Source organism: Molossus molossus, unplaced genomic scaffold (assembly GCF_014108415.1).
Source record: "Molossus molossus isolate mMolMol1 unplaced genomic scaffold, mMolMol1.p scaffold_m16_p_3, whole genome shotgun sequence".
In the NCBI taxonomy this organism is placed as follows: domain Eukaryota; kingdom Metazoa; phylum Chordata; class Mammalia; order Chiroptera; family Molossidae; genus Molossus; species Molossus molossus.
Genome location: NW_023425366.1, coordinates 125,364,428 through 125,378,702, shown reverse-complemented (window position 1 = coordinate 125,378,702; position 14,275 = coordinate 125,364,428). Strand labels below are relative to the sequence as shown.

Here is a 14,275-nt window from a genome sequence, read left to right as displayed (position 1 = left end):
ACTCAGTTCTTCTCCAGGTGTCTCTGATGCCTTTCAAGTTGCCTTCCCTCTGTGCTGGAGCCTAGAGGGTGCAAGTCCGAGTAAGTCCATGCAAGGGCCCTTTAAAAGGAGCTGCCTAGGGCTCCAGCAGCCTCAGCCTCCCTCAGCCTCAGCTCCCGCTGGTTTTTATAGCCAGAAGTTTTGGGGACTTCTCTTCCTGGCACTGGAACCCTGAGCAGGGAGAGCCTGGTGTGAAACCAGGACCCCTCTCTCCTCAGGGAGGATTTTCACAGCCAGGGTATCCCTCCTGATTTTTATCCGCCACACGTGGGTGTGGAACCAGCCTGTCTGCACCTCCGCCCCTCCTACCACTCTCAATATGTCTGCTTCTTTAATTTCATAGTTGTAGGACTTCAATTCATCTTGATTTCAGGCAGTTCTGAATGATGGTTATTCCATCGTTTAGTTGTAATTTTGATGTGGTTGTGGGAGGAGGTGAGTACCGTGTTTACCTACGCCACCATCTTCACCACACGTCCACCCAAGTTACATTTTAGATGTTATTTTTCATGCTAATTTTAATGCCACTTTTCAGTTATGATCACAGACTTAATCTCCCTTGATTAACTGAGAAGGCAAGCAGGCCCTGACAGTGGTAAGTTTATTAACTGTTCATTATGGCCAAAGAGGAGAAATGTACATTGAAATCATTAAAAGTAGGAGAAAAATTATTTGGAGCCAGCTTCTAATTATCACCGAGTCCTCCTTGGAAGAAGAAGGTACTTACAAATACAACTACAGATACAAGATAGAACACTAACCCAAGATGTCAACAGTATCACTGTGACTCAACATGCATGCAGCCGACTAGTGTGTGAGAGTCCTGATGTACTCACCAAGACAACAAAGCAAATAGTCTCTTAAGTCAGCGTGAGAAAAACAAAGCTAGGATGGAGGCAGATAAAAGTCTGACAAAACGGAAAATATCTATCAAGCCCCAGTGTTCTCATACTGTGTTCACTATTCTATTCTTGGTGCATGTACTTAACTATTTTTTGCCTGAACACATTATTTATTCTGCTCACTGAAATAAGGTCAAATCTTAATTTTTTAATCTAAATTTTTAAATATTTTACTTAATTGTCCTTAAGACAATAGACAATTTAAAAACCCACTAAAAGTTAAAATAAGACAAAACAGCACAGCATAATGAATTACAAAATGTTGGTGCTACAGTACAGAATAGTACCTTATAGCAAGTTGGCAACCAACAAAGAATGAGTGAATTTACAGAATACCAACAAATGCTAAAACTAGTGGGTAGAAGTGGGATGTTGTATCTGCAAATTTATTAAACTCACCTCCCAATTCTGGTAGCTTTGGGGAGGATTCCATCAGACTGTCTACATAGAAGATCATGTCTGTGAATAGAAAGTTCTACTTCTTCCTTTCCAGTTTGGATGCCTCTTATTTGGTTCTTGCCTAAGTGTACTGGTTAGAAGAGAAATGATGAGACTGGAAGTTCTTGTATTGCATCTACTATTAAGGGGAAAGTATCAAGTCTTTCACAATTAAGTGTGATGTTTACATAGATCCCCTTTATCAATTTAAGGAAGTTCCCTTCTTGTCCTACTTTGCTAAGGGTTTTTATCAGAAATATCTGTTGGCTTTTAAACTCTGTGCAGATAGTTTTTGACTGTCTCTCACTCCAAGTCCAACGGTTCTGTTTACTTTGCTTATGCCCTACTCCTTAGGGTCTCTAGTTTACTGTAGGGAACATCTGCTACATCCGGCCAGCAGATGTAAGTAGAGTGTTTTCCTGGTATCTGTGAGCCATTCTAGCAAATTCTTGGACCTGATGAGAGTATCATAGGAAAAGTATTGGTGGCCTGGAACTTGTGACTGGCATCTGAAATGGGGGTAGTTTTGTGGGGCTGAGCCCCTTTAACTTGTGGGATCTGATACTAGTGCCAGGTAGATGGTATTCAATTTTATGTGAATTAAGTTATTGAGCATTCAGCTGGTGTCCAGGGAACTGAAGAAGTGGTGTTAGAAGAAACAAGATGTATTTGGTGTTAAGAGGGAAAAAACTGCGCTGGCCCAGTGGTTCAGTGGGTTGGTGCGTCATTCCATGCACCAAAAGGTCACAGGTTCAATTCCTGGTCAGGGCACATAACTAGGTTGCAGGTTCAAGTCTCAGTCAGAATACGTACCTAGGTTGCGGGTTCAATCCCTGGTCAGGGCACATACCTAGGTTTCGGGTTTGATCCCTGGTTGGGACACAAATGGGAAGCAACCAATCAATGTTTCTTTCTCACATCAATGTTTCTCTCTCCCTCTCTCCCTTCCTCTCTCTCCAAAATCAATAAAAAACATATACTCAGGTGAAAATTAAAAGAAAAAAAAAAGAGGGAAAAAGACCTCCATTGCCTGTCTGTCAAAAGATCACTGTCCTTCATTGACTAATGTCCAGTGTTTCATATATTCTGTCCATTATTTAATTATTTCAGACAGAAAGTAAATTGGTCCCTGTTACTCTATCTCAGTCCAAAGTGGAAATCCTCAAATCCAAGTCTTTTTAACCACCACTCCCTAGGTCTCCTGTACCTATCTCCATCAGGGGGCATCTACTAGAATCATCTGATTCTGTATCTGTAGGACCCACAAGATGAAGCAAAAGCTTTGTCTCTGAGCTAGCAGTCCCTAGCACAGAGGCCTGATGCCTGTGAGATTCTCAGGAAGCTGTGCTGGACAACCACATACATGTACACAAGCCCTGGCACAGAATCTAAGGGGCACTAAGAACACAGGTCCCAGTGCCATTTAGAAAAGCCAAACCCAAGGCTTTCCACCAGGACATCAGAACAAAGTCCAAATTCTTCACTAGCTGGGAGATTTGGATAATTCGTTTTCCCCTCGTGACAGTAAGAAGAGAGCCCCAGATAAAGCCCAGAACAGGAAGTGTTTTGATAAACTGGACAAACCCCATGGGAAACTGCAATCAGAGTAACTTGCAGTTTCAATTACTCCTTTGTTTTTAATTCTCTTAGAAACTAAATTATTTCTAGTTGGTCAAAGGCATCTCTTCAAAAGATAAGGGGTTGATAATACTGGGTTTTATAACTATTTAGTTAATTTTAGATCTTTTCTTTCCAACATTCCTAGTTTAAAATCTCTCAAGTAAGAATAATGTTTGTGCTCTGGCCGGTATGGCTCAGCAGTTAGAGCATCAGCCTGCGGACCAATCAGTCGCAGGTTCGATTCCAGTCAAGGGCACATAACTCCGTTGCAATTCGTCCTCAGCCCTGGTTGGGGTCATGCAGGAGGCAGCCACTTGATGTGTTTCATTCACGTCAATGTTTCTCTCTGTCTCTCTCTCCCTCCCACTCTATCTGAACAAAAATGGAAAAACTCCTTGGGTGAGGATAAAAAAAAAAAGAAGAAGAAGAATGCTTGTGAACAACCTTTCTTTTAAATGAAGTATAGGAGAAAACAACTGTAGTTCTAGCCTGATGACCCAGCCATAACCATATCTCAATGTGCAGAAATGGTATATAAAGTGTGAAAATAAATTTATTCCCAGACACATTCTACAGGACTTTCCTGTATTACATCATAACAGCTTTAAAGGTCAAATAAAGACAAAAACACTTTCAATCTTAGTACTAAGGCACTATATGGCTCTCTGCAGTGAGCCATGAAACTTCCCCAAAATAGTAAGATACTATTTTGTGGGTTTGACATATGTAAGATACTAATGGGAGAAGGAATGAATTGTTATATAGATACGAGAAAAGCCTCCTATGCCCGTCACTGAAGAATATTGAGGGGTAGGTTTAAAGCCCTGTTGTGCTTTTAAAAAGCAAGAAAAGCTAGCTTGACAGGCATAATAATCCCTTTCCATGAAGGAGGCTCTCTCCAAAGACCCCATCCACCAAGTGCAGGCAATTAGAGCAGGTATGTTCTCACCAAAATGAGAGTTCCCAACACAGCACTAATTATGCCACTTCCTGCTTCAAATCCTTCTGGAGGTTTGCACTGTCTACAGAATTAAGAGGGGATAAAAACCACTACTGTGGTATTCTTGGCCAGGTGGCTCAGCTGGTTGGAGCATTGTCCAGTACACCAAATGCGGGTTCAGTCCCCAGTAGGGACTTGTACAGGAGGCAACCAATCAATGTCTCTCTGTTTTTTTCTCTCTCTAAAAAAGCAATAAAGCCCTGGCCACTTTGGCTCAGCGGTTAGAGCGTCAGCCTGCGGTCCTGAGAGACCCGGGTTCGGTTCCCGCCAAGGGCACGTACTTCGGTTGCAGTTTGTCCCCGGCCCTGGTTGGTCGTGCGGGTGGCAGCCACTCGATGTGTCCCTTCACGTCGATGTTTCGCACTCTCTCTCCCTTCCTCTCTCTCCCTCCCACTCTATCTGTACAAAAAATGGAAAAATATCCTTGGGTGAGGATAAAAAAAAAACAAAAAACAAAAAATAAATAAATAAATAAAAAAGCAATAAAAACATACCCTCAGGTAAGGATTAAAAGAAAAAGACACTACTACTGTATATGTCCTATGGGTTCTTCCAGATCTGTGAACGTACACACCAAAAATCTTATTCTCTTCCCACACATTATATAGTCTTATCTAGGATTACCCAAAGTATGTTATTTGTAGGTCAATCAAGTTTGGATACACAAGATTAACAAAGGTAAACAGGTTTCCTTACTGTATAACTTGTCAAACCTTTATTTATGGACAGCACCAAAGCTTCCAGAATTCCCCACAGAACACTTCAATGGACCAGTGGCTCAAGCTCTGCCTCTTCTCTAATATGACACGCTCTCCATCTTCCTTCTGCACATCATGAAAGGACCTGATATGTACTCACTCTCTCCCTTCCGATGCACACACCCTCCACCCTTCGGTACCTGTTTTTGTCTCCATCATGCTGCAGGCTGCAGCTCTCCCTATGTGACACCACTCCTCGCATCCCTTCACCTCGTTACTCTGAGCCTCCGCCATACCTTTCCTCGCCCCTCTTAGCTTGGCTCACCTCCTTTTCCCACTCTCCTTTTGAAAATTAAACTATAGAGAGGCCCTGACCAGTGTGGTTCAGTTGGCTGGAGTGCCATGTCTTATACCAGAAGGTGGCGGGTTTGATTCCTGGTCAGGGCACATACCCTGGTTGTGGGTTTGATCCCAGCTTGCAGGTTCGATCTCTGGTTAGGGCACGTATGGGAGTTTCTCTCTTATATCAATGTCTGTCTCTGTCTCTGTCTCTCTCTTTCTTTCTCAAATCATAAGTCACCAGTTCGATTCCCAGTCAGGGTACATGCCCAGGTTGTGGGCCAAATCCCCGGGGGGCGGGGGATGCAGGAGGTGGCCAATCGATGTTCTCTCTCATTGATGTTTCTATTTCTCTCTCCCTCTCCCTTCCTTTATCTCTAAAATCAATACAGGGGGAAAATTTTTTTTAACGTATTTTATTAAAATAAATAAAATAAAATGTCCTTAGGTGAGGATTTAAAAATTTTTTTTTAAATAGATAAAAAAGAAAAACAGAGAATAGAAAACCTAAAATCCCATTCATCAGAAGTGATAACCATTAGACTAAACTAATAATGCCATGTTTGCCTCAAGTCTTTTATCATCAATAAAAGAACAAAACAGGATAAAAATGAAGTGTCCTTTGGTTTCTGGCGACAAACCTATCCTCTCCTCCTCTCCCCAAAGGCAACCACCTGATGAGTGTGCTGCGTACCCTTCCAGTCCACTCATTAAGTTTTACCAAAAACTTCACACAATAACATCATACAAGTGTAATTTATAAATTTTCGTTTTCACTCAATAAGATCTACCCATACTGACACTCAACAAGACCTACATTGATCCCACTGCTTTACTGCTACCTCTAGTTGCTGAAAACTTAGCATGCACCAGGTCCTGCCTCTAAGTGCTTCACGTGTATTATCTTATTTACCCCTCCCGACAACCCACTGGGAAGATATTCCAAATGCCTACAGCTAGCACAGGACAGGAAAGGCACTTTCTCCAGGAACGCCCGAGTTCCAGGCTGTGCCCTTAACCATTATCCTAAGCTGCCCTCTGACTGTTGCCCTCTGCCAACAGCCAACTGAGCACTTTCCCTGTGCCAGGTACTTTGTATGTATCATGTCTCTTAACCCTCTGAGCCACAGTATGTGTCAAGTATGATTAATTCTCCCTATTTTAGTGGTAAAGGAACTCTGGCTGTAGGAGATGCTGGAGCCTTGGTGTGAACCACAACTCTACTGCTTCAGAGGCTAAGTCTTACCTAACATTGTGCTAAATGTAAGATTTACTTAAAAAAGAAAGTCAAACATGACACGAGAAAGATGGGCTGATGGGAGATTATGAGAGACTTGAATGCGCAGGTCAGGGGTATGGTTGACTGGTTATGGCATTATACCAATGTCACTAGTCCCTGATCACACAGTACCAGAGCATCCTGGGAACAGGGAAATGATACTTACAGTCATGGACCTTATAGCAGTGCTTCTGCAAGCGCTTAACATCCCATTCCTCCAGCACTCCATGAGTCATCAGCAACTGGAGGAACCGCCGGTGGACATCAGTCATGATGCCCGTCCTTCTTGTGCTACCCTGCATGGTGAAGGAACTAAAAAAGAAGTAAATGTGATCAAGTTACCTCAAGCACACCAAAAGCAATGTTCTAGATTTTGTATGAATTTGCATTAACAAATATAAATGTGTTATGGTTTTTAAAATCAAGATCATCATACTGAATAGTACAAAAATGAAAAGGGCACAAGTCAGGGAGGGGCTAGTCAAACAAGTAGTGGGAAATGTTGAGAAGTGTGGGCTCTGGAGCCAGAACGCCTGCATTTACAGCCTGCTCCACCACGCAGGGTATGAAATTGGGAAACGTCACCTCCAGGCTTCAGTTTCTGATCTATAAAATCAGAATAATGATAGAAATGTCTTCCACACAATTACCACATGAAGTAAATGAGATAATACACATAAAAGCCTGGTAACAGACTAAGCACTAAATAAGTGTTGGCTATTTTCACTATTAGATGATTCTGGGTCTGAAACTCGGCTCAGCCGGATCTATAGCCCTGGAAAATTTAGCTGAGACCCCACCTTCTCACTAAAAAATCAGAATAATGTTCATTGCTTAGAGACCTGCTAGTAAACATTTAATAAATGTTAGTTTCCATCTCTTCTCTCAAACCACTAATGAAACTGACCTCGGAGGACTACAGAGTATTTTTTAAAGCTCCTGCTCTCTACTAAAACATTATCTGTCCACAAACCACAAAGCTCAGAGCTGATAAAGTATTACACAAGGCCTGATCAAAAAGCCTGCTCCTGCCTGAGGTCCAGTTGCTGTGTGGGGGCTAAGTAAGAGCTTAGATTCAGAACGAAATCTGCCTGATCTCACCAATCAACGAATCTGTGTATTCAATGTATCGCTCTCATATCGATGTTTCTGGAGAGAGAAACATCGATATGAGAGCGATACATCGATCGGCTGCCTCCTGTATGCCTCCCTACTGGGGATTAGCCCAAAACCCAGGCATGTGCCCTGACCAGGAATCAAACCAGGACCTCTCAGTCTATGGGATGATGCTCAATCCACTGAGCCATGCCGGCTGGCCTAATCTGTGCATTTAAAATGCACATCCATGGCCTCTTTCCTAGAGATTCTGACTGCAGAGGGGCCGGAAATTCTGAGGTTTTAACATTTACTTCAGATTATACCATGATCTGACAAGACATTTGCTGTTACCTAGGCAAATATAGCACAGAAACATTTTTAGCTAACATGTTTACTCTCCCTAAGCCTCAGTCCTCTCATCTGTAAAATGGGGATAATAATAACTATATTTAAGGCATAAGTTTTAATGAGATATCACTACCAAAGTTTTGCCAAGGACCTGTTCTTTTCAACAGCATCACCAACTGGAGCTCAGAGCTGGGAAGGTACACTCTCAAAATCAGTTTCTCTGACTGCATACTAGACTTCCTCAAGAATATTTCACCAGCGTCTCAACCTCAACAAATCCTAAACTGGACTCCTTCTCCTTTCCACTGCTTCTAAAACATAAGAACACCAAAAAATTTAAAGTAAAAGGACAGAAAAATGAATACTCTGTGAACTAACCAAAAAGAGAGCTGGGATGGCTATATTAATATGACACAAAATGGACTCTGAGACAGAAAGCATTACTAGAGACAAAGAAGGTCACCACAAAATGAAAAAAGATTCAATTCCCAATAAGATACTACAGTTTTAAATGTTTGGGCATCTTAATAACAGAGACTCAGAACAGTTAAGGCAAAAATGATCAGAACTACAGAATAAACATGCAAAACCAGAACCATAGTGGGAGATTTTAACATATCCCTATCAATAATTAATAAAATGAATTAAAAATCAGTAAGGTTAGAAAAGATTTGTACAACAAAATGTTTAATCTGATGGACATGCATAAAACACTGCACACATCCAGAACAATTATGCAGATGGCCACATAGTAGGCCAGAAAGCAAGTCTTAACAAAAGTTAAAGGAGTGTTCTCATAGAGAATATGTTCTCTGACCACATGCAATAAAGTTGGAAACCAGAAACAAAAAGATAACAGGAAAAACTCTGCTTAGAATTTAAGAAACACACTTCTAATCCATTATCAGAGAAGAATTATTCATGGAAATTAGAAAATAACAAAATATTATACATAAAAACTGGTAGGAGGTAATTTAAACAGTAGAGGGAAATTAACAGGATTTAATGTTTGTATTTTTTAAAAGGGGGAAGCGTGAGAGGCATCCATCAAGGAAACTATAAAAAGAATAGCATGCCCTGGCCAGTTTGGATCAGTGGTTGGAACGTCGGCCTGTGGACCAAAGGATCATGGGTTCGATTCCCAGTCAAGGGCATGTATCTCGGTTGCAGGATTGATCCCCTGCCCCAGTGGGGGTTATGCAGGAGACCAACCAGTCAATGTGAGATCGATATATCCCCGCCACTCCCTTTTTCCCATCTACTCTATCTAGAAATCAATGGAAAATATCCTCAGGTGAGGATTAACAACAAAAAACAACAGCAAATTAAATCCAAAGAAAGTAAATGATAAAGAACAAAAACTAATAAATAAAAAATAAATGCATATCTGAAATCAACAAAACAAAAATTATTCTTTAAAAAAAATGTAATAAAAGAGACAAACCTCTGATAAGATTTTCCGAGAGAGAACTGACAAATAAACAACATTTGGAATGAAAAAGGGAAACTAATTGCAGATATATGTTTTTTGTTTTGTTTTGTTTTTTATCCTCACCCAAGGACATTTTTCCATTTTTTGTTCGGATAGAGTGGGAGGGAAAGAGAGGAAGAGAGAGAGAGAGAAACATCAACGTGAAAGGGACACATCGAGTGGCTGCCTCCCACACGACCCAACCAGGGCCGGGGACAAACTGTAACCAAGGTACGTGCCTTTAGCAGGAACCGAACCCGGGTCTCTCTGGACTGTAGGCCAATGCTCTAACCACTGAGCCAAACCGGCCAGGGCTACAAACATTTTTAATAGTATAAACAACTTACAACAATCTGAAGTTTTAAATATGTGCAAAGTCATAAAAAAATTCATTAGAAATTTACTAAAGAATATTTGAAAACCTAAAAAGCCCTAGCCAGTTTGGCTCAGCAGTTGGAGCATCGGCCTGCAGATCAGAGTCCCAGGTTCGGTTTCCGCTAGGGGCACATACCAAAAAAGAAAACCTAAAAAATTTTATAACCACTGAAGACATTTTATGGGAAATCTATGGTCCAATACAGAAAACTTCAGTTCCCAAAGGATTTATCCAGAAGTCCTACAAAACATTCCAGGAACAAATAATTTCCAATGTTACACAAACTATCCCACAGCCAGAAAAAGAGCAACCCTCCCCAAATCATCTGATCAGGCGAACTTAAGTTGGGCATTAAATCCTGATAAAGTCTTCAAAAGAAAGAAAAATAAAAGGCTGGCATCTTTCAGGAATATAGTTGCTATCGTCCTTTCTAATCAAAATGTTAACAAACCACATCTAGCCATGTAAAAAGGGTGATACATCGTGACTAAGTGGGTTTACCCTATCAATGGTTAACATTTGAAAATCAGTCAAATGTTATATACCAATATCTCAATAAAGCTGGGAGTGGGGGGCAGAATCAATCAATGTGAGTCAGCCTATTAACAAAATAAAGAAAAAAAGGCATATGATCAACTTATAGTGATAAAATTCAACATTTATTCATACTAAAAACTCTTAAACTTGGAATAGAAGGAAATTCCTTTATTCACTAAATGACATCTGCAAACATACTTAAGGACAAAAATGTTGAAATCAATCACTTTAAAATCCAAATTAGGCCCTGGCCAGGTAGCTCGATTGGTTAGAGCATCATCCTGATATGCCAAGGTTTCAGGTTGAATCCTCTGTCAGGGCACAGGGCACAGAGCACATACAGTAATCAACCAATGAATGCATAAATAAGTGGAATGACAAACCAATGTTTCTCTCTCAATGTTTCCCTCTCTCTCTCTCTCTACCTCTCTCTAAAATCAATAAATTAAAAAAATAAATAAATCCAGCCCTGGCCAGGTGGCTCAATTAATTGGAGCATCTTCCCATGCACCAAAAGGCTGTGGGTTTGATTCCCGGTCAGGACACAGGTTGCAGGTTCCATCCTCAGTCCAGGCACACGCATGAGGGAACTGATCAACATTTCGAATCCCTCATATCGATGTTTCTCTCCACCCCTTCCTCTCTCTCTCTCAAATCAATAAAAACATATCCTCAGGTGAGGATTAAAAGAAAATGAAATCCAAATTAATCCAATGCAACTAAATTAACACAATTTCAGTCAAATTCCCAACAGGCTTCATGTGTCTGTATGTGCTCTGACAAGATGATTCTAAAATTTACATGGAAAACATAAAGGTAAAATGGCAAAGACATTCTTGGATAAGATAATGGGAGAGGACTTGTCCTACTACGTACCAAGTAATTATAAAGCTAGAGTAATGAATAAATGTGATAATGGTATAGAAATAGACAAATAAGATCAATGAAACAGAATAAAGGACTCAGAACTAGAAATGTATATATGTATGAATATTTGACATGTTGGAGAAATGGAATGCCAGTTTCAAAGCAAACTTTTCAATAAAAGGTGCCAAAACAACTGATTATCCATATGTGGGAGAAAAAAAAAACTAGACCCTTACCTCACACTATGCACAAAAATCTATTGCTAAAGATTAAGATCCTAAGAAAGGAAACACTATCAAACTTCGGGAAGACAACATAGGAGAATATCTTTATGACCCCAAAGTAAGGAAGGATTTCTTTAAAAGATTCAAAAAGTACAGACCATAAAGGAATATAATGCTATATTCAACCTTGTTAAAATTAAAGTCCTCTATTCACCAAAAACACCGGTGTGTGGGAAAGAGAAAGAGAAGACAAACTAAAAACCTAAAACTAGAAGGTATTTGAAATACATTTAAGCCACAAAAGATCTGTATTCAGAACATGTAAAGAGTGCATACAAATAAGGGGAAGACAAATGTAAGATAAAAATAAGCAATAGAAATTTTACAAAGAGGATGCACAAATGATTAATAAATACATAAACAGATGCTCAACATCAATGTCACCAGGCAAATGAGTATTAAAACCAGTGATCAATGTCTTAACCATCACCATATAAGTAAAAATCCTTAAAGAATGGCTGAGCCCTGGCCGGTTTGGCTCAGCGGTTAGAGTGTCGGCCTGCGGACCAGAGAGTCCCGGGTTCGATTCCTGCTAGGGGCACGTACCTTGGTTGCAATTGGTCCCCAACCCCAGTTAGGGTCGTGTGGGTGGCAACCACTTGATGTGTCTCTCTCACGTCGATGTTTCTCTCTCTCTCTTCCTCCCTCTCTCTCTCCCACTCTATCTAAAGTTAAAAAAAAAAAAAAAAAAATGGCTGAGACTGAAACTTTCATCCACCACTGATAGAGTACAAACTCATAACCACTTCAGACAACTTGATATTACTGGCTCTTTTGGATAACCTTAGAAATCTACTATTAGATATATACCTTACAGAAACTTTGCCACATTTGTCCCAGGAAATACGTTTATAAAAGCACCATTTTAATAGCAAAATCAGGCAAGAGTATAAATGACAATCAACTGAAGAATGCCTACATCAAACAGGTATAAATCATACCATGGAATGCAAAGCAATGAAGATGAAGTAGAGCTACTCACGTCAACATGGATGCATCTAATATGCATGTTATATGCAAAAGTCAAGTCACACAAAACATATATTAGGATCCCATTTATATAAAATTCAAAACCTAGCAAAACCATGCACTACTTTCATTAGAGATCTATCAACAGTAAAAACTACCAAGGAAAACAAGAGAATGAGTAACAATATTCGGGGCAGTGGTTATATTTGGTGAGGGGAGTAAAAGATTCAGTGGGGGCTTTAAGGATATAAAAATGTTCTATTTCTTAAGTTGGTGGTGTTTATTTAATTTTCATTCTTCAAACTTACACTTTTACACATTTTTATAGGTACGTTACATATCTGAATAGAGAAGAAAATTATGTAAATATGTTAAGTAATAGTCAAAATAAATATTAATAAGAAGGAAGTACAGAATGGTATAGAATGCTATAATTTGGGGAAAGAGGGAGGAAAAAGGGGGTAAAAGAGATACAGACAAGCTTGTTTATGCAGAGAAATCAGGGGTCTCTATGAAGACGGACTGAGTAGGGAGGTTAACCATGGACATGTACTGCCTATCCAAATAATTTTAAAATAGAAATGTCTGTGAAATAGGCAAATCTCAATCATAACCATCTGGGCCACAGTGTTAGTGATTCTCGTGCACGGTCTCATTTACTCCTCACCAGAACCTTACCAGGAAAGCATTACTGATTCCATTTACAGAAGAGGAAACTGAGGCTGAGAGGGCACAAGGTGACGCACACTGTTAGGGATGGAAATGGGGGTGCGGATACAAAAGCATAGTTCAGGAACTGGGGCACCCCCAGTCAGTAAGAAATCGGAGTAAACAATAAAATTATGATCCCAGCTCCTTATCTGCAATTCTCAAATATTTTTTTTCTGAAAACCAAATCTCTCAAGTTTGAAAACTTGGTCTGATCTAAGGTTATATGCAAAAGTCAAGTCACACAAAACTTGGTCTGATCTGAGGCTACTTACTGTTGTTCTTTATCTTCTTTACTGTAAATATGCATATATTTAGCTGTGAACATATTTTATTACAAACGCTGCCCAGACCGCGCTGAATGTGACATCAAGAGTATGTGCACCACATCACCTTCCGAAAGCCCGAGAAATCCGGGAGTCTGAACACAGCTAGCCTCGGGGCTTTAAAATAAGGAGCTGTGTGTGGACTTGTACAAAGTTTCCCACACAAAACAGGGGAGCACAAACTACGGCGACAGTAACTGAGGGGTGCTCGGCGAAGGCCCATTTTACGTATTCAGTTCACATATATCGTGTATTTTGCTTTTCCACCTAATATTACGATTTAAAAATGTCTCGTGTGTGAGTGGGACTAGGTTCTGGTCTAGCTGCCTCTACCGTCCCTCGCTGGGCCTCAGTCTCCCCACCAGGAAATGAGAAACCCCCGGGTCCCCGCATCGCCAGCGCCACATTCGGCACAGCACGCTGGACGACCCCCACCTCCCGTGTCCCCTCGCCTGTCTGGACTGCCCTCTCCCTTCCCCGTCAGCCTCGCGTGCGCGCAACCGAATTACCCTCCGCGGCACCGAAGCGCTGGTCACACAGCCGGCGGCGTTGGCAGAAAAGCAGCTTCGGCCCCTCCTTCCGGGCGGAGCGAATGCGGATGCGGCGCTCCCATTGGTGGTCGTGCCTATTCGTCCCGCCCATTAGGTGACGTACTTCCCGTTCTTCTGCCCACCCCGTTGCCATGGTGCCGTGGGATCTGCCCGTTAGGTCGGAACTTGCGCGCTTCCCGCGCTGCTCTGGGCACACTGGGGAAAGGGCATTCGCGTGTCGCCCCCCGCGTGTCGCTCAGCAGTGACAGACGAAGAGGAAGAGCAGGAGTGCTGCGTGACCCACCCCAGTGGCCGCGATTCCGCGGGCACAGGCAGCTTCCCCACCTGTAGAACTGATAGAGTGAGCTCGAGGCCAAGAATGAGGGCCCTGTTGTCATACGTCCCGGCTGGAATCCTGGCTTTGCCATTACTAGTTGCCAGATCTT

The 14,275-nt window shown here is 41.3% G+C and overlaps 1 protein-coding gene across 3 annotated transcripts in view; it reads right to left on the bottom strand.

Annotated features, from left to right (window-relative positions):
- The window catches only part of NSMCE1 (NSE1 homolog, SMC5-SMC6 complex component), a 45,617-nt gene extending 31,740 nt beyond the window's left edge, over positions 1-13,877 (bottom strand). For 2 of the 3 annotated variants that reach the window (XM_036280172.1, XM_036280171.1), the window contains exons 1-2: positions 13,809-13,877; positions 6,482-6,627 (exon numbers count right to left, since the gene is read on the bottom strand). In XM_036280172.1, the coding sequence (XP_036136065.1) occupies positions 6,482-6,617 (136 nt within the window). In that variant the 5' untranslated portion in view covers positions 6,618-6,627; positions 13,809-13,877. Of the gene's footprint in view, positions 1-1,340; positions 1,561-6,481; positions 6,628-13,808 lie in introns of those variants that run through there. The other variant, XM_036280174.1, reaches the window with a different exon arrangement.
- Between the last annotated feature and the right edge of the window lie 398 nt (positions 13,878-14,275).